The 20,075-nt window shown below is 49.5% G+C and overlaps 1 protein-coding gene across 2 annotated transcripts in view; it reads left to right on the forward strand.

The window, feature by feature from the left end:
• LOC133359142 (scavenger receptor cysteine-rich domain-containing group B protein-like) overlaps positions 1-19,872 on the forward strand; it is a 54,126-nt gene extending 34,254 nt beyond the window's left edge. For both annotated transcript variants that reach the window (XM_061577541.1, XM_061577542.1), the window contains 5 exons: positions 85-174; positions 7,286-7,342; positions 9,077-9,391; positions 12,299-12,382; positions 19,414-19,872. In XM_061577541.1, the coding sequence (XP_061433525.1) occupies positions 85-174; positions 7,286-7,342; positions 9,077-9,391; positions 12,299-12,382; positions 19,414-19,811 (944 nt within the window). In that variant the 3' untranslated portion in view covers positions 19,812-19,872. The remainder of the gene's footprint in view (positions 1-84; positions 175-7,285; positions 7,343-9,076; positions 9,392-12,298; positions 12,383-19,413) is intronic.
• The last annotated feature ends 203 nt before the right edge of the window (positions 19,873-20,075 follow it).

A 20,075-nucleotide genomic window follows, 5' to 3' on the forward strand; every position in this document is an offset into this window, starting at 1 on the left:
TATATAAAGATATGTTAAATCGACGTGAAACCTCACTCTGTGGCCATTGTTGCATTGTGTGTGTCATTGCCTTTGTCTCTGTAGGGGCCTTCCTCACTACGCCGGCCCCGACTACCCCTACTCACCCTCCGACAATGAGTCCATCCATCCCCGACTCCTCCAATGTCAGTTCCGGTGAGGCCTTGCAGTCCTATCGCATTCGGTTATTCAAATGAATTATCCTCTTGGTTCTTTCGGACTCTGTCTTCAGACTCTGTCTTCTCGACAGACCTGTTCTCCACCTGAGGACGGCTGCTTGCGTTGTGGCCGAAACGTCGTGAGAATTATTTTATTATGTTTATTTTTATTATTTTATTATTTCCATTCTACGTGACTTTACCGAAAGAACCAAGAATATGAATCCCTGCAGTCACGAAAGCTTTAAATCGAAATCAAATGAATTAGTTTCACGATTGCTATGACAAACAGTCAAAGGGGGTCAAAGTGTCTTCGTTCATTCTGGATCTTCTAAAAGGCAGAAGTATGATGTTTTTTACGTAATACTCATTGACGATACAGTAAAACATTGGATTGCGAGCATAATTCGTTCCGGAAACGTGTTTGTAATCCAAAGCACTCGTATATCATTTTCTTAGGTTTTTTCGGTAAAGTCACGTAGGTAAAACATCAAAATTAATAAAAATAAATAAAAATAAAATAAAACAAAAATCACGACGTTTCGGAGGCAACACAAGTCTCCGTCATCAGGTGGGACCGTCACAGCCGGATTAGCTGCATCAAGTGATTAGCTGCATCAAGTGATGCAGCTAATCCGGCTGTGACGGTCCCACCTGATGACGGAGACTTGTGTTGCCTCCGAAACGTCGTGATTTTTGTTTTATTTTATTTTTATTTATTTTTATTAATTTTGATGTTTTACCTACGTGACTTTACCGAAAAAACCTAAGAATATGAATCCTTGCAGTCACGAAAGCTTCAAATCTAGAACTCGTATATCAGTTGTGATCACGTGACGCTCGGCAGACAAAGCGTAAACACGTACTACTCGTATTGCAAGACCTCGCTCGTTTATCAAATTAATATTTATTTTTAAAATTTTGCTCGTCTTGCAAAACACTCGCAGACCAAGTTACTCGCAATCCAAGCTTTTACTGTATCTGGATTCTCCTGCTTTTCATCGGCTTTAGCATCATATTCCACCGGATGTGAATTACGTGGTTCATTGATGATGGGGTGGTGTTGTTTTAGGCGTTTAGCGCGAGACTTAAAGTATGTTATAACTTCATGCTTAGCTTACCCTATAAGTAAAACCAATTAAACTCGGGATGCAATTTTGGAGCTGAACTTCTAAAATTTGGGATTTTGGATTGCCTTAATTGTATCCATGGAGTTAAAACATTTTTGCGCTAAATATTGAGATATCCAGCCTTCCATAAACCATTATAATATATACCAGTAATAATGGCATATATGTATTACAGTTCTTCAAATATGTTTCGGAATTTTACGTATTATTTAATATTTTAGTCTTCATTTGTACGATTTTTTTTGTCACGTCATTTTTTTATTGCGATGTTTGCACATTGGGATTTCTTACCCATCATACTGGACCCTATAGACCAGAGTTTCCTTTCTGGTTGCCTGCGAGCCCCATCCCGGCCCACGAAAGCCTGTTGAGAGATACGAATTAGGACATACAGACTCGTGAGATGAGAGATGAGAGGCAGAGATGAGAGAGCTAGAGACAACGGATACACATCCGTGGTCATATGTACATATGTTACTAGATGTACTACCCGGCTTCGCCCGGGTCTAGGATCCATGACGCTAGACCGCCTTTGTCTCCCCAGTGGCGATGTTCATACGCCACAGCAGTTACTCGTTTTGAGGCTGAGTCGACCTAGGGGAGGTTCAAATAATCGTCGCCGGTGGTGGCCGTGGGCGGGAATGGAACTCGGTTCGCCGGGTTGGTAGCGCAGCGTAGCGTTAACCACTACACCCACCGCTCCTCACACACCACACACGCACAGACACACACACAGACACACACACAGACACACAGACACAGACACACAGACACACACACAGACACAGACAGCACGCTAACCACTACACTACCGTTCCCCCTACACAACACACGCGCGCGCGTCCATAGCTACACATACACGCGCTTGCTGCAGACACACACGACTTTCAGGGTGCGTACGCCAGTAAACAACTGAAATAATAAAGCGGCAATGCTGCGCGAGGAACGCCTTAGACCTGCAACACATTTGTGTAATGCGAGCGTAAAGACACAAACACATACAAACACATACACACACATACATGCAGACACACAGACACACACATAACACACATACATACACACATACATACACACAAACACATACACACACGTACATACACACATACATACAGACACACAGACATACACATAAACACATATACAAAAACACACATACATACACACACATACATACACACAAACACATACACACACATACATACACACAGACATACACATACACACAAACACACACATACATACACACAAAAACATAGACAATACACACACACATACATGCAGACACACAGACAGACACATAACACACATACATACACGCAGATACATACACAGAAACACATACACACAATACATAGACACACACATACATACACACAAACACATCCACAGACGTACATACACACATACATACAGACACGCAGACATACACATAAACACATAGAAAAAAACCCACATACATACACACACACATACATACACACAAACACACACACATGCATACAGACACACAGACATACACATAAACACATACACACATACACATGACCCGGCTTCGCCCGGGACTTGGATCCAGCACGCCCGGCCGCCTTTGTCTCCCCAGTGGCGATGTTAATACGCCACACCAGTTACTCGTTTTGAGTCCCTCCCTCGCCACTCTCCCTCCCTCGCCACTCTGCCTCCCTCACCACTCTGTAGAGGACGTGAAATTTGTATGAATTTACCTCAGAGTGGCGTGGTGGGTGTCGAGGCCTAGCACCGTGCAGAGCCTCCCGCCTCGCCTGATTTTCCCACCCGGCGAACGCTGGGTACGGGTGGCGTTCCTTCCCCCCGCCCCTAGCGCTCGAACAATACTGTGAAATGGCTATTATTTAATTATTTACGGAGCCTATGAAAGTGGCGAAGGCGTGGCTAGCCGTTGGCAGGGGCAACCGCCGTCCAATGAAAGTGCAGCCCTTGGCGAAGGCGTCGCTAGCCGTTGCCAGGTCCAATGAAAGCGGCGAAGGCGTCGCTAGCCGTAGGCAGGGGCAACCGGCGTCCAATGAAAGTGCGTATGGTCCGAAATCCACACACACACAGACAGACAGACATGCACGATTTTATATATATAGATGACATCACGTGGCTCACCAGCACAAGGATATTTACCGTATTTTCCCGCATATAGCCTGCATACGCATATAACCCGCACCTCCATATACCCCGCATGCATTCATGTCTTTAACGTCGTTACCGCAGCTTAATTCCATCATATTAATACGAAGTTTACATTTGTAATACATTCCACTATCAATTGTTAACATTAAAATCATAACGTGCACAAAGAAAACAAACTAACCGGAAACGAGTGAACTTTAAACAGTAAATAAGTCACAAAAGTAAATATCCAATAAATAAGTAACACGTAACTGGTAGATAAGTAAGTACAGTTTTAGCACTGGTAGCTTGCGCACTGCGCGGACAATAGCGGCACTACGGTAACGCCATCGCTTCGCCCCCACCTCTCTCTCCCCCCAGCTGCCCCACCCCCAACCCCCACCTCTCCCTCCCCCCAGCTGCCCCACCCCCAACCCCCACCTCTCCCTCCCCCAGCTGCCCCACCCCCCAACCCCCACCTCTCTCCCCCCAGCTGCCCCACCCCCCAACCCCCACCTCTCTCTCCCCCCAGCTGCCCCACCCCCCAACCCCCACCTCTCTCTCCCCCAGCTGCCCCACCCCCCAACCCCCACCTCTCTCTCCCCCAGCTGCCCCACCCCCCAACCCCCACCTCTCTCTCCCCCCAAGCTGCCCCACCCCCCAACCCCCACCTCTCTCTCCCCCAGCTGCCCCACCCCCCAACCCCCACCTCTCCCTCTCCCCAGCTGCCCCACCCCCCAACCCCCACCTCTCTCTCTCCCCAGCTGCCCCACCCCCCAACCCCACCTCTCCCTCTCCCCAGCTGCCCCACCCCCCAACCCCCACCTCTCCCTCTCCCCAGCTGCCCCACCCCCCAACCCCCACCTCTCCCTCTCCCCAGCTGCCCCACCCTCCAACCCCCACCTCTCTCTCCCCCCAGCTGCCCCACCCCCCAACCCCACCTCTCCCTCCCCCAGCTGCCCCACCCTCCAACCCCCACCTCTCTCTCCCCCCAGCTGCCCCACCCCCCAACCCCCACCTCTCTCTCCCCAGCTGCCCCACCCTCCAACCTCCACCTCTCTCTCCCCAGCTGCCCCACCCCCCAACCCCCACCTCTCTCTCCCCCCAGCTGCCCCACCCCCCAACCCCCCACCTCTCTCTCCCCCCAGCTGCCCCACCCCCCAACCCCCACCTCTCCCTCTCCCCAGCTGCCCCACCCTCCAACCCCCACCTCTCTCTCCCCCCAGCTGCCCCACCCCCCAACCCCCACCTCTCCCTCCCCCCAGCTGCCCCACCCCCAACCCCCACCTCTCTCTCCCCCCAGCTGCCCCACCCCCCAACCCCCACCTCTCCCTCCCCCCAGCTGCCCCACCCCCCAACCCCCACCTCTCCCTCCCCCCAGCTGCCCCACCCCCCAACCCCCACCTCTCCCCTCCCCCCAGCTGCCCCACCCCCAACCCCCACCTCTCTCTCCCCCCAGCTGCCCCACCCCCCAACCCCCACCTCTCCCTCCCCCCAGCTGCCCCACCCCCCAACCCCCACCTCTCTCTCCCCCCAGCTGCCCCACCCCCCAACCCCCACCTCTCTCCCCCCCAGCTGCCCCACCCCCCAACCCCCACCTCTCCCTCCCCCCAGCTGCCCCCACCCCCCAACCCCCACCTCTCTCTCCCCCAGCTGCCCCACCCCCCAACCCCCACCTCTCCCTCCCCCCAGCTGCCCCACCCCCAACCCCCACCCTCTCTCTCCCCCCAGCTGCCCCACCCCCCAACCCCCACCTCTCCCTCCCCCCAGCTGCCCCACCCCCCAACCCCCACCTCTCTCTCCCCCCAGCTGCCCCACCCCCAACCCCCACCTCTCTCTCCCCCCAGCTGCCCCACCCCCAACCCCCACCTCTCTCCCCCCAGCTGCCCCACCCCCCAACCCCCACCTCTCTCTCTCCCAGCTGCCCCACCCCCCAACCCCCACCTCTCTCTCCCCCCAGCTGCCCCACCCCCAACCCCCACCTCTCTCTCCCCCCAGCTGCCCCACCCCCAACCCCCACCTCTCCCTCCCCCAGCTGCCCCACCCCCCAACCCCCACCTCTCTCTCTCCCAGCTGCCCCACCCCCAACCCCCACCTCTCTCTCCCCCCAGCTGCCCCACCCCCCAACCCCCACCTCTCTCTCCCCCCAGCTGCCCCACCCCCCAACCCCCACCTCTCTCTCCCCCCAGCTGCCCCACCCCCCAACCCCCACCTCTCCCTCCCCCCAGCTGCCCCACCCCCCAACCCCCACCTCTCTCTCCCCAGCTGCCCCACCCCCCAACCCCCACCTCTCTCTCCCCCCAGCTGCCCCACCCCCAACCCCCACCTCTCTCCCCCCAGCTGCCCCACCCCCAACCCCCACCTCTCCCTCCCCCCAGCTGCCCCACCCCCAACCCCCACCTCTCTCTCCCCCCAGCTGCCCCACCCCCCAACCCCCACCTCTCTCTCCCCCCAGCTGCCCCACCCCCAACCCCCACCTCTCTCTCCCCCCAGCTGCCCCACCCCCCAACCCCCACCTCTCTCTCCCCCCAGCTGCCCCACCCCCCAACCCCCACCTCTCCCTCCCCCCAGCTGCCCCACCCCCCAACCCCCACCTCTCTCTCTCCCAGCTGCCCACCCCCCAACCCCCACCTCTCCCTCCCCCCAGCTGCCCCACCCCCCAACCCCCACCTCTCTCTCCCCCCAGCTGCCCCACCCCCCAACCCCCACCTCTCCCTCCCCCCAGCTCTCCCGTCGCCGGTAAACAGTGCGCACACTTCAAACATTGTCGTTTAATTGTACAAACAATTCATTTAAAACGTGATAACACGTGCAATTTTAGTGTGAGTGGTTTATTCAGCAGTGCTTTAGTCAAAGGTAAGTGTTGCATAGTGGATAGTCCTACCATGAAAAAAATAAACGAGTTATGACATCTTCTTGGTTCTTTCGGTAAAGTCACATAGAATGGAAATAATAAAAAGAATACATTATAAAATAATATAATAAGGAGTTATGACATGTCACACGTGTCAAATATGTTTGGGATAGCCCGCACCTCCATATACCCCGCAGGGTCTTGTTTTGTTTGTAAGAAGTGGTATACCCCGCGGGTTATACGCGGGGAAAATACGGTAATCTTATTATGTGGCCCTCCAGAAAATGGTGTTGAAGAAGCCTGGCATAGACAGTGCTTATGATGCAGATTAGCAAATAGCTATGCAGTTGAGCAATGCGTTGGCTCTTGGCCTTGTTACAATATTTGTGAGAGCCTAGAGTCTCAGTGGTAGGCAATTTGCGGCGCATTGACTGCTATACTATTTATTACGATATATCCCACTGCTCAATCAAGTCACTTTATTAACTCAATCAAACCATACTTATCCCGCTTTATCCCTTTTTCCCCGCATAAGTGTAAATAATAGCTCAGTTTAACACGTAGGCTTTCGCGACCAATATTATTCATAATAAATGTTTTTGGGTCAGATCGCGTTATTTATAAATGTGTCGTAACCCTCCACCACCCGACACGGCCAATCAGCAGAAAAAGTGTCACGTTGACAAAAGACAAATAGTTCACTGCTTTAGCCCACCGGTGTGTTGAAGCGTGAAACCACAACAGTTACATTTTTTGAGTAACACGACGTTTCGCTGGTAATTGCATCCAACAGCATCGGGCAATTCGCCAGAATACCTATTGTGAATACGTTTTTTACAATATTATATTTCTCACCATTGTTTTTATACATAGTGTTCTTTTTTATGCTTTTCTTACTTAGTTTGATTGACGTAGTATTCTATTGTGCTCTTTTTATGCCTACTTATTGCCTTTATTGAATACGTTTTTTTGTTCATTTGCATTTTTAGCCAATGAAAGTGACGCCATTACAGAGGTGACACCATCTACAAGCCTGCACAACCAAGGTGAGTGTCATGCATTTCAGGATAATGTCGACGTTCATTAAGGGTGTGCGTCAAATATTTGGCCGTGTGCTGTGTTTGTATTATTTGTTTATCTATTGTGTTACTTAAATTGTCCACAACGACACTGATTATTTCGTGGGCTTTTGGGGCAATGCGGGGGGAAGGACAGTGGTTAACGCACTGCACCATGAACCTTGCGACCTGAGTTCGATTCCTGACTATGTCTTTCTTTAGTGACATTGAGGGTGGGAAATCGGGACGCAAAGCAAGACGAGGGGTCATAAAACTTTAAAGAGTGAGGGATGTCGCACAGACAATGATTCTGGAAAGTACCGTCCATCTCCCGAACTGAGATGACTCAAAGAGCGTCTCTCAGTTATTCATTAGTAAATGACAAAGACGCAACTCTCCTGCCACCTCTACAACTCCCTGGCGCCCCCTAGAAGGTTACTTTATAAATTAGTTATTGGACCAGGGTGCCACTTTTGTTACGGCTGCCAGAGCCCTTCTCACCACCACCCCCTCTCCTCCTCTTTGTGTAACATTCAGAATCTGTATTTGAGATTGGAGGAGGAATCCGATGAGCTATGAAGCTCTTTTTCACGCGTGTCCAGTATGGGCGGGTCAGCAAGTTACAGCAGCAAACAATACGAAATAACATAGGAGTGTAAAATAAGTGAAAAAAAGGTAAGCAAGTCACTAAATATAAATAAAGTCGGTCAATGGTTTTTACCCTTTTATCTGGCAACAAAACTGACACCTTTTTTACAAGGAGTCATGTTTGCATTGACCACAATACCTGCGGTCGGAATGCAAACAAAAACACAACTCTGATAATTATTTTTAGTTTTCATTCCGACCGCAGGTATTGTGGTCAATGCAAACATGACTCCTTGTAAAAAAGGTGTCAGTTTTGTTGCCAGATAAAAGGGTAAAAAAACAATTATCATATTTTGCTACTGGCAAAGGAGGTTCCAATGGTATAAATTAAATAATTATATAAGTCCGATTGATCATGCTTGGGTAAGGCAGCAAAAACAACAAAAGAATCCCAGATCACACCAAGATATCACCACAAAGCGGTAGTCCCTCAATAAAAAAATGGCATGTTAACATTGCACTATCGATACACATTTTTCGATTTAAAGCTTTCATGACTGCAGGGATTCATATTCTTTGTTCTTTCGGTAAAGTCACGTAGAAGGGAAATTATAAAATAATAAAAATAAAACATAAGATAAAATTCTCACGACGTTTCGGCCACAATGCAAGCAGTCGTCCTCAGGTGAAGAACAGGGCTGTCGGAAAGACAGCGTCCCAATGTTTATTAGGATGCTGTCTTTCCGACAGCCCTGTTTATTAGAACGCTGTCTTTCCGACAGCTCTGTTCTTCACCTGAGGACGACCGCTTGTGTTGCGATCGAAACGTCGTGATCTATTTTATTTTCTACCTACGTGACTTTACCGAAAGAACCAAAGAGTATGGATTCCTGCAGTCACGAAAGCTTCAAATCAAGATTGGTCTCTAAAACTTTAATGACTAAGGGTAAAACCAAACAACAGACAGTGGCATATACTGAGGACATATCTTGGAGTTGTTGTGTCTACTGTGCAACAATTACGGGATCGGAGGCTACAAAGCATCGGTGAGTTGCGGCGGCATCGGCGGCTTTGCTGATGACGATACCGTGACCCGCTCTATCCCCTCCCATACGCCACCGCCATCCCCGCCAGACGTTCCCACGCGGCTCGTGGGCGGTGCAAGCCCATGCGAGGGCCGCGTGGAGCTGTCCGTGGCCGAGGGGCAGTGGGCCACGGTGTGCGACGACGTGTGGGACCTGGCGGACGCAAGGGTGGCTTGCCGCTCAGTGGGCTGCGGCCCAGCGCTCGCCGCGCCGGGCTCGGCGGTCTTTGGCCGCGGTCGGGGACCCATCGCTCTCGACAACGTGGAGTGCGTCGGCACGGAGGCGAACCTGGGCCACTGCGCGCATGCCGGCTGGGGCGTACACAACTGCGGGCACGGCGAGGACGCGGGAGCCGTTTGCGCAGGCACGTCTCCGACACGCAAGGATTTCGATTAGTCGAGATAAGAACCATTTAAATATAGTAGTAGGTTTTTACCCTTTTAAACTGGTACAAAACTGACACCTTTATTAAAGGCATCATGTTTGCAATAACCACAACACAAGTAGTCGAAACAGCAAACAAAAAGAAGCAACTCTGATAATGATAATACTTGCGTTGTGGTTATTGCAAACATGATGCCTTGAATAAAGGTGTCAGTTTTGTACCAGTTTAAAAGGGTAAAAACCTACTACTATATTTTGCCACTGGTAAAAGAGATCTCATAGTGTAAATGCTTACACCGAGCTCTCAATACTCGGATATTGCACTGTCTTTGAGTTGTACGCCTTCTGGTGTCATCTGGTCCAACACCAATGGGGACTAGGCTCTAAAGAAAGCCGTCTCGGGTGTGGACCAATCAACTTCAAGGACAGTGCATATCATTATCATTATCAGAGTTGCTTCTTTTTGTTTGCTGTTTTGACTACTTGTGTTGTGGTTATTGCAAACATGATGCCTTGTATAAAGGTGTCAGTTTTGTACCAGTTTAAAAGGGTAAAAACCTACTACTATATTTTGCCACTGGTAAAAGAGATCTCATAGTGTAAATACCATTTGAATATTGTGTTGTGCCCTCCTATACTGTGTTTTTCTGGGTTCTCTGGTTTTCTCTTGGATACCAAACACGCATTACCCTTTGCCGTAGATGAGTTTTTCATCCGATTCCATTCCAATGACGTACGTGTACATCATCAAAGCAAAACCGGAGGAAATACTAAAAAAAGTAACTTCATCAGTACCGAGGCTACCACAAGGCCATGCGGGAGGGCGTGTGGCACAGTTTGGCACCAGCTATCATAGAGCGCAGTCGTGTCGCTACATTGTTCTGCGGTGAGTACAATGTCTTTAAAAACAATGGTGCTATGCCTGTCTAAATAAAATTAACGATGAGCTGCTTGCGCGTTCCAATATTCAGAGGTAAACGGGACCCACCCTGCAATTTCCAGACATCTCGGAATAGGAAAGAGTGAATGGAATTGATCAAACATCTCAATGCAGATCCGTCCTTAAAAAGTCTGAAGACTCAATTGGACTGTCTTGGATAAAGCGAATTATTAAAATGTAAATACATGTGCTTGCTCGCCGCCAAAATATTAATTGTCGACTTTTTGTTTTTGGAATCGTCCCCCAGATTTATATTTTGCTATTGGCAGCGTGCAATTGTGTGGAATATCTGTTCAGATCTCTCGCCTGAGCTTTGCATACCTTTGTGTAACAGAATGGCCCTAGGAAGTGGATATCACAGAGATACCACTGAGCTCCATTTGAGTGACCTCTGGATCACACGATAGAGGACATCACTTTCCATATGTCCTGTCAAGGAGAGTATTATTCATAACGTGATTTCCTAAACAAATTTCTATTTCAAAACTTTAATTTAGCCGAACGAGGGATGTGACGAAATTTAACGTGATGGTTTTTGCATTTATTAACGAGGCCGAGACCATCACCTCCCCAATATTTGAGAATTTGGTTGAATCACAAATAGCTATCTGAATATGAACTCAGGATGTCAGCGTTCTCAGCCCAGCTGTCAGATGTCTGAGTGGGCTGGGCACCTCTAGAGACTTAAAAATAATACAAACCAACTAATACATCATTGCGAATTATCCCGACTTCATAAACCCAACGGCAGAAAAAGTATGAGAATAAAATGAAACGCAATTTCACGTGCAGGCAAGACTATAAATAAATAAATGAAACAGTGGAATACCATGGTTATTTCAAAACAATGTTAAGAAAACTGGTAGAAAATGTGAAGAAGTATTGTAATGAGAATATTGTTAGATTCAACTGTTGGGAAAGATATGTGTGTATGTTGTACTTCTTTTGCACCGTACGTAGCCAACCGTGCTAATCGAAGGTGCGGGTGGAAGGACAACAAACTAAAAACAAAAATCAGTTCTAATAATAGTTTTCCATTGAGATTTAAAAGTGCATAGTTCTAGTGACTTACTAATATCAGAAGGAAAAACGTTCCAGACGGCCACAGAAGCACATCTGCAAGTGTGGGATGCAGTGACCGTCTTTGTTCGATGGTTAGCCAAAAGCCACTGTGAGGATGACTGTCGTTTGAGTGATGGTTTATGCTCCTTGAGATCAGCAAGGTATTGTGGTTAATTTGTGGCAAGCACTTTGTGTTGGAATGAGTGTGACCTTATCATGTATTAATGCAGCAACCGGAAGCCAATGCGGCTCAGCGAGCACCGGACGGACGTGGTCGGATCTTGCAAAAATTCAGACTCGATTCATATGTATACAAATCCAGAGTCAGGAAATACAGTGGACAAAACAACGTCCAATTTTAGTGTCATAAAAAGCGGTAAAAAATTATGCTGAATGTGTAGCAGAGTGGCAAATGAAATTTATTCGCCTGTGAAAAAAAAACTGATACCACAATTATGACAAATAGTGTGAAAGATATTCCTGATTTGGACTTATGGAGCATCTAATCGTGACCGCATTGCAAGGTGATGTACAACTAAAATACTGATGTCAAAATCTCATCCAGAAAGCCCACACAGCATGTTGGACTAATACGTATTCGTTGTGAAAGTGAGCAAAACATGCCCAGCACTTGAGTTGATTTTCAACAAATCTACTGTTGTAAATCCAATGCTGAGAACAAGTCACTCGTAAACTAGGCTGGCACACTTGCGATAGTCCACACAAACGCAGCAAGAGACAACACTGGACGTCGTTGATGACTGAGATGGGCCGTGAGCCGAAATTGCAGTGAACCGTGTGATTTAGTTTCTATAGCAAGTGCTGTTGCAAGCAAGTGCATCTTTTTTTTTACAAAACTTAAGCAATTGTGTTCCTCCTTTGCAGAGCCGGGGAGCGATACGACTTACGCGAGCCCTCTGGAGTTGTCCAGCGCAGGGACGGCGCGATTCTCCTGGATGGACACCCCTTGTGAGTGGCCGCACGTCAGAGCTCTAAAATTCGATGTTAGGGAGGCGGCCGGGTGGCTGGGGCGTTAGGGGCACTGCTGAGAGCCTGGGTTTGAATCCAGGCAAGCGCCTGTGATTTGTCCGGCTTCTCACGTCGAGTAAGATGGTGTTCATCTGGACACCAACAACCGCGCAAAAAAAAAATCGTCTAAATAAAACTATTTTTTATATTCCCAGGTAAGGTCCACTGGTCTATAACACTGGTCAACACACTTTTTCTGGCATAAGGTATTCCAACGGTTTTAAGGTAATTTTGGGGTGCTGATTCCAAATCTGGCATCAGTTTTTGTCTATCACATCAGGTTTTTGAGATATAAAATATTGCATTTTCAATAAAAACTGCAGAAGAAAAATATTAAATAAATGTGGATATCTACATAAAATGATATTATAAACACACTATCCTAAAAATACAGCACCATACTTTAACACTAAAGCAGTCACTGACTCGCAACAACTTGCAATCATAAGTGACAGAGTTAAATTCGGGTAAAATCAATGAAAATGGGGTATGCCGATAGCATACAAATGAGATGTGATAGAGCAAATCAAATTTGGAATCAGAACCCTGAAATTAGTCTAAAACAGCTGCAAAAATCCAGGCCAGAAAAAAATGATTTTTTTTGTTGACCAGTGTAATAGCTCTTTTTCAGAACCGAGCTGGTCACACATGATAGCTCTAGCAAAGTGGCTTATCATGTGGAAATGTAAAGCAGCCAAATACTCTGAAACACCTGTTGATTCTAAATGGAGGGGAAAACGGGAGGACCCGGAGAAAAATCCACGCGATCATGGGACGAAAGACGTGCCAACTCCAATTATACACAAGTGTCGTGACTGACTTGGAGATGTAACTTCTTGGAGGCAATTCTTTCATTTAACACCGAGCACACTTTGTAAACTTTATACAATACACACCCCACACCGTTACACACTCTCTGTCTCTCACTTATACGCAACTCTACACTGGTTGCTAGCCTACACACAACGCTAGCCGTCTGGCACTGAAGGCGCTGAACCGAGACAGCCAACTACGTCTAGCAGCGCAATGTCAAGTGACGACGACAGCGACGAAGGCGGCGAGACGACCGCGACGATGGTGACGCAGCAACGACGATGACAGGGATCCCACTCCAAACGACAGCCCCGAGCTCCCGCTCGGGGTCCCCTTTTATCCTGTTAGCGTGGCCTCGCTCCGCCCCAGCCACGCCCCCCTTCTAGAACCTACGAACAGGCTCTCGACGTGTGCCTTCCGTAACCTTTACCCCAGATCCCTCTCGGGTCTATCACGTGGCCTGCTGCTGTCAGGGCTGCTACAAGCTGCAGATCCCCTACCCTGCCAGCAGCCAGCGCTATGCTACTTAGTGACCAATTCCAGGTCACTACACAAGTGTCAGGGTTGGGGTCGAACCCACAATCTCCAGCGAGGTAGTTAACATCTCACCACCGTAGCGCATGTAACAGCTCATCTCCCACCTTCCCACTGATTGGAAAAAAAAGTATTACGTTTCAGGGTTGCAATTCCACATTGAATTTGATATTCAGGAAGTGTGTTCCTTTTGTCTTGCTTGTTTCATCGAAAAAGTGTGTCCTGTTTGTGCATTCTCACGTGTACTGTTCATGTTATCTCATTTGTATCTTCTCACTTGTCAGTACTGTGCGTCTCATTTTCTGTAGATTGTCTAGAGTTTCCTGTTGTCACTACTCACCCAAATGTTTCGCCTAACTGTTACCCTCTCTTGAGCGACTCTTTGTCTCATGTGTTCTGTTTCATTCATTTCAACCATTCACCTACAGGAATCGCTCGTGTAAATTTTTCATGAATCAAAATAATCGTGCCCAATTCGATGCATGTATAATGAACAAGCATAATAATTAGATTGTTGCATCGTTGCGTGTCTATTATCGTATTTTCCCGCATATAACCCGCAGACGCATATACCCCGCAAAAATACCGGTTTGTGTAAAAAAAAAAATCAGACAGCCCGCCACCTCCATATACCCTGCATGCATTTGTAATAGGTTCAATTTAGGCGCACACACTTCTTGGGAGGCAACACTCATTTATTAATAAACACAACTCTACACATAGGGTGGTGACCACCGACCTACACTAGCTAACACACAATTGTATTTTAGCCGCTCCAGCGTGACCCAGCCAGGTGGTTGCTGGCAGTCCGCTCACTGTAGGTCTTCTCCTCTGGCATCTTCACGAGGTGTCTTCATTCTTCTCAGGAACAGCCCTGCTCTGCCTTCACACCACGCTTATATCTCGTCTCTCTGGCGTGGCCGGCTCCGCCCAGGCCACGCCTCCCTTCCCAGGCCACGCCTCCCTTCCCAGGCCACGCCTCACTTCCCCCACCTCTGGGAAGGTCCGGATCCCTCCAGCACGTGACCCCCCAGGCACCCCCTTGGGGCCCCCAGCCCTCGTACGGGCCAACACAGCAGTGACCGCTCTGTCACTACATCACCCCCCCCTGTATAAACACACAGCCGTCCCCGGCTGTAACACAACTGTGAACATCGAAAAGGTGTGCCTCCGAACCAGCAACATCAATAAATGACCGGCGACCGATAAGAAATACAATCACGTAATATATACAGAATCGACGAGGGTAAAAGGGAACCGCATAGAAAACGGGGAATTAACAACAAATATACATGAAAACCGGCTAACCCACTTACGCTCCATCACAGCCCCCCCACCGTTAGAATCACGCATGCAATGACAGTCACCCGTTAGCACCCCCCCGCCTTTCCGACGTGGCGTCACAACCAGTAGCACGCGTCGGCCATATCGGGGGGGGAATTTCCATGTTACCACCCCACCGCCTTTCCGACGCGGCGTCACAACCAGTAGCACACGTCGGCCATATCGGTGGGATTTTAACCCAGTCTCTCTCCAAGACTCGCATCGCAGCATATAGCTGTACCGACCGAGCTGAGACGACCCAGTCTCTCTCCCAGACTCGCATCGCAGCATATAGCTGTACCGACCGAGCTGAGACGACCCATCGTTCACTCACTGCACAACATGCACCCTAACAACTGAGGGAAACAGTCTCAAAGTAACAGGCCAACTCCACCCGAGCCTTACGAATCTCCAGCCCACTGTTTCAACGCGCCTCAGAGGGTCTCAACCTCCGAGCCGTCAGGTCAAGCCGTCAGCCATAGCATGACGGGACCACCCTCCCTGAGCCATGTGAGCGCACAGCCCACAAGGCTAGACAAGCCACAGAGTGTCTCCATCTCTGGGCTGTCAGGTCAAGCCGTCAGCCATTGCATGACGGGACCACACTCTCCGAGCCATGTGAGCACACAGCCCACTAGGCTAGACATACCACGGAGTGTTTCAATCTCCGGGCTGTCAGGTCAAGCCGTCAACCATTGCATGACGGGACCACACACTCCGAGCCATGTGAGCACACAGCCCACTAGGCTAGACATACCACGGAGTGTTTCAATCTCCGGGCTGTCAGGTCAAGCCGTCAACCATTGCATGACGGGACCACCCTCCCTGAGCCATGTGAGCGCACAGCCCACAAGGCTAGACAAGCCACAGAGTGTCTCCATCTCTGGGCTGTCAGGTCAAGCCGTCAGCCATTGCATGACGGGACCACCCTCCCTGAGCCATGTGAGCACACAGCCCACTAGGCTAGACATACCACGGAGTGTTTCAATCTCCGGGCTGTCAGGTCAAGCCGTCAGCCATTGCATGACGGGACCACACTCTCCGAGCCCTGTGAGCGCACAGCCCACTAGGCTAGACATACCACGAAGTGTTTTAATCTCCGGGCTGTCAGGTCAAGCCGTCAGCCATTGCATGACGGGACCACAACATTCATGTTAGACACGCAACACTCACTGGGCCATCCTGGTCAGGATCTGCGCCCCAAGATAAGTGACAGCCAGCACCACAATTCCAAATCCCTGGCAGCATGTCACCATCGCAATTTAACACCATCACAACACATACAATTTGAATTATGATCCCCCACAGAACTGATCCAATGCCGAACAGGTATGCACAATTTGTGACGATCCCGAATATTCAATGGTCACAACAATACACCTCACATCCCGTATCCGTACACATCATCTCCGAGACTCGCATTGCAGCAATGCAGCTGTACCAACCGAGTGGAGAGAGCAACGCAATTTGACAGCAATTAACGGAAACGCACCCCCGATCCATGTAGAACACAAGGAGCATTCCCGCACAAAAGACATCATCTGTGCAACAACGGACAGGAACCAACCAGTGAGTTTGAAACAAACCGAACCTGTAATTTCAAAATCCCCTTCAACATTAACCATGGGACTCAGGGCATTCGAATTAAAAAAACTATACACAAACGCCAAGAATCGCCGAATTGATTAATACAGTATATGCAGTATACGAAGTTCGTACAGTCAATCATTTGGCGCAATGTTCCATCCAGTCCCCACATGGCAACACACACAATCAATACTCCAGACAATCCGTACATAGTAAATAATCACCAGCAAGTACCCAACAGTCCATACACTGTTAACAATTTCAAGCAAAGCTCCATACGGTCTGTACATTGGCAACAATGATGATCAAAGTTTCTGACAGTTACAAGTGACAATCACGAGCGAAACTCCATACAGTATACACAATAACAATGGCGATTTCGCAACACAACGATGTAACAACACGAGTCATTAACACGGCAACATACAGGATATCCACGGAACTCGGGACACCAACAACGAATTAATCATTAACTACACGCAGAAGATACCGATCTCGACGCCGTAATTAACAACAAACACTGGTCGCCGCGTCAATTTCTCACGCACACAACCGGACGAACACGTTCCGCAACCCAGCGAGTAAAAAAAAACCACCCGCGATCGCAACCCGGCACACGCAAGATGGGTGAAGTTATTATTATTATTTTTATTGGGGCCGGGTGCTTGTCAAGTCACAACTCGCCTGGCAAACTGTGTATAGCGGAGGGCGGCAAGGTGGAGCACTGGAACGGCCCGAAGAATCTTTGATGGTGAACACGGCCTGCTGTTGCGAACCCATCCACCTCTCACGCTCGAGCAGAAGGCTGGAACTCCCCCTCTGCAGGCGTTGATGTCGGCGGGAGCAGCATTTCGGCAGCAGGAGCGGTGTTTTGGCGGGAACAGCGCCCCGACCAGCCGCCGAAATGGCGGGAACGGCGTTTTGGCGGGAACAGCGCCCCGACCAGCCGCCGAAATGGCGGGAACGGCGTTTTTGGCGGGAACCGCGCCCCGACCAGCCGCCGAAATGGCGGGCCCACCGCGTGGCCCGCATGCCCGGGCCTCCCCCGCCAGCCACCGCAGCGACGATGGTGTCCTCTCGCCGCGGCTCCGTCGCTCCGTTCCCGATGGCGGCGAAGCAGCAGTGCGATGCAAGTCCCGCCGCTCCGCGTGCAGCGCCATCTCTCTCTCTCTCTGTCACCGGGGCTGCCATCCCCGGGGCTGTCCGAAGGATGGTCGTCACACCATCCCCGTCGTACGAAGACGTCCAGATGAGTTTTATATTTGTTTTTCGTGTGCCCATTTTACTTCCCTAGGATAACACCTAGCAATATTTATTTTTCCACAACTTCTGACACCAAATGTAATGGGTTCAATTTAGGCGCACACACTTCTTGGGAGGCAACACTCATTTATTAATAAACACAACTCTACACATAGGGTGGTGACCACCGACCTACACTAGCTAACACACAATTGTATTTTAGCCGCTCCAGCGTGACCCAGCCAGGTGGTTGCTGGCAGTCCGCTCACTGTAGGTCTTCTCCTCTGGCATCTTCACGAGGTGTCTTCATTCTTCTCAGGAACAGCCCTGCTCTGCCTTCACACCACGCTTATATCTCGTCTCTCTGGCGTGGCCGGCTCCGCCCAGGCCACGCCTCCCTTCCCAGGCCACGCCTCCCTTCCCAGGCCACGCCTCACTTCCCCCACCTCTGGGAAGGTCCGGATCCCTCCAGCACGTGACCCCCCAGGCACCCCCTTGGGGCCCCCAGCCCTCGTACGGGCCAACACAGCAGTGACCGCTCTGTCACTACACATTCATATATTTAACGTCGTTACCGCAGCTTAATTCCATCATATTAATACGGAGTTTACATTTGTAATACAGCACACTAACAATTGTTAACATTAAAATCATAACGTGCACAAATAAAACAAACTAACCGGACACGAGTGAACTTAAAACAGTAAATAAGTAACAAAAGTAAATAACCAATAAATAAGTAACACGTAACTGGTAGAGAAGTAAGTACATGGAAACATTAAACGAGTGTAAAATATTGTTTGGGATAGCCCGCACCTCCATATACCCCGCAGGGTCTTGTTTTGTTTGTAATGAGTATAACCCGTAAAAACAAAGTTTTTCACTATAAATCCTTTATATGCGTGGCGGCTAGAGTCCTCTTGTCCTCTGGATTGAGATGGCTGCCACCTATGGGTCAGATGATTGTCTGCCAGTATTAAGCAATTGGTAATTTAATATTTAATTTGTTTTCCTTAAACAGTGTACAATTTTGGAAAAAAATTTTCACGAACATTAATTATCTCGCGCAACGAGTCTGTGTGCAAAATGTCAGCTCGACTGGATCACGGGAAGTGGGTTAAAAAACGACCGAAAGATTTGCACGGTCGTAAGCAAGCAAGCAAGCACGCAAGCACGCAAGCAAGCAAGCAAACTTAATATAAAGGATTTAAAAAGTGGTCTATACCGCGTGTTATATGCGGGAAAATACGGCAATTTAAAAGCCACGGAACGATGCCTATTATATCGTCCTTCCCCAGCACCTCCGATTAGCATGGTTGGTTTTGTACAGTGCGAAAGAAGTTCAGCATACAGGCCTACATAATTATCAAAAAATACTTTTCAGAAGAAAATTACCATCACTAATATTGCTTTAATACGTATAATCGCAATCCAAATGCCACCTCTCTGTGCCAACTCCGTTGTCCCCACAGCCTCCCTTCTGCCCCCCATGCGACTTGTGGGAGAGATGGAACCCTCGCCCCACAACTCTACCCGCCTACCACCGCTGCCACCGATATCGTCCTCCACCAACGTCCGTCGCTGCCAAGGCCGCATCGAGCTCTTCCTCATGGGCACCTGGGGCACCGTGTGCGACGACGCGTGGGACCTGACAGCCGCCACTGTGGCCTGTGCCGCACTGGGCTGTGGGGCGGCCATTGCTGCCCCCGGTTTGGCCGCCTTTGGCCCGGGACGTGGCCCCATTTGGCTCGACAACGTCAAGTGCGAGGGACACGAGGCGTCGCTTGTGCAGTGCTCGCACATTGGCGCCTACGCGCACAACTGCGACCACACGGAGGACGCTGGCGTGGTGTGCGCAGGGCCTGGCTAAACGGCCATCCCAGTCATGGGATTTCAACAGCAAAACTTTACAATGATAATAAACCTCTTGATCAATGAGTCTGTGATCAGATGGCTCGGTGTGTAAATGGCCACGTTAGTGGTATTTCCGAACACTGGTGTATTTATGTAAAGCGCTGAGCAGGTAATTGAGAGATTGGGTTTCAAACCCAAGTGATGAGTGTCTTGGTGGATTTATGCCTATGCCGGAGAACCAAATGACTAATTACGAGGAGATGGTTTAAAGTTATAGGGC

This window comes from Lethenteron reissneri, chromosome 64, assembly GCF_015708825.2.
Source record: "Lethenteron reissneri isolate LAM-NWPU_2019-01 chromosome 64, ASM1570882v1, whole genome shotgun sequence".
Taxonomy (NCBI): Eukaryota; Metazoa; Chordata; class Hyperoartia; order Petromyzontiformes; family Petromyzontidae; genus Lethenteron; species Lethenteron reissneri.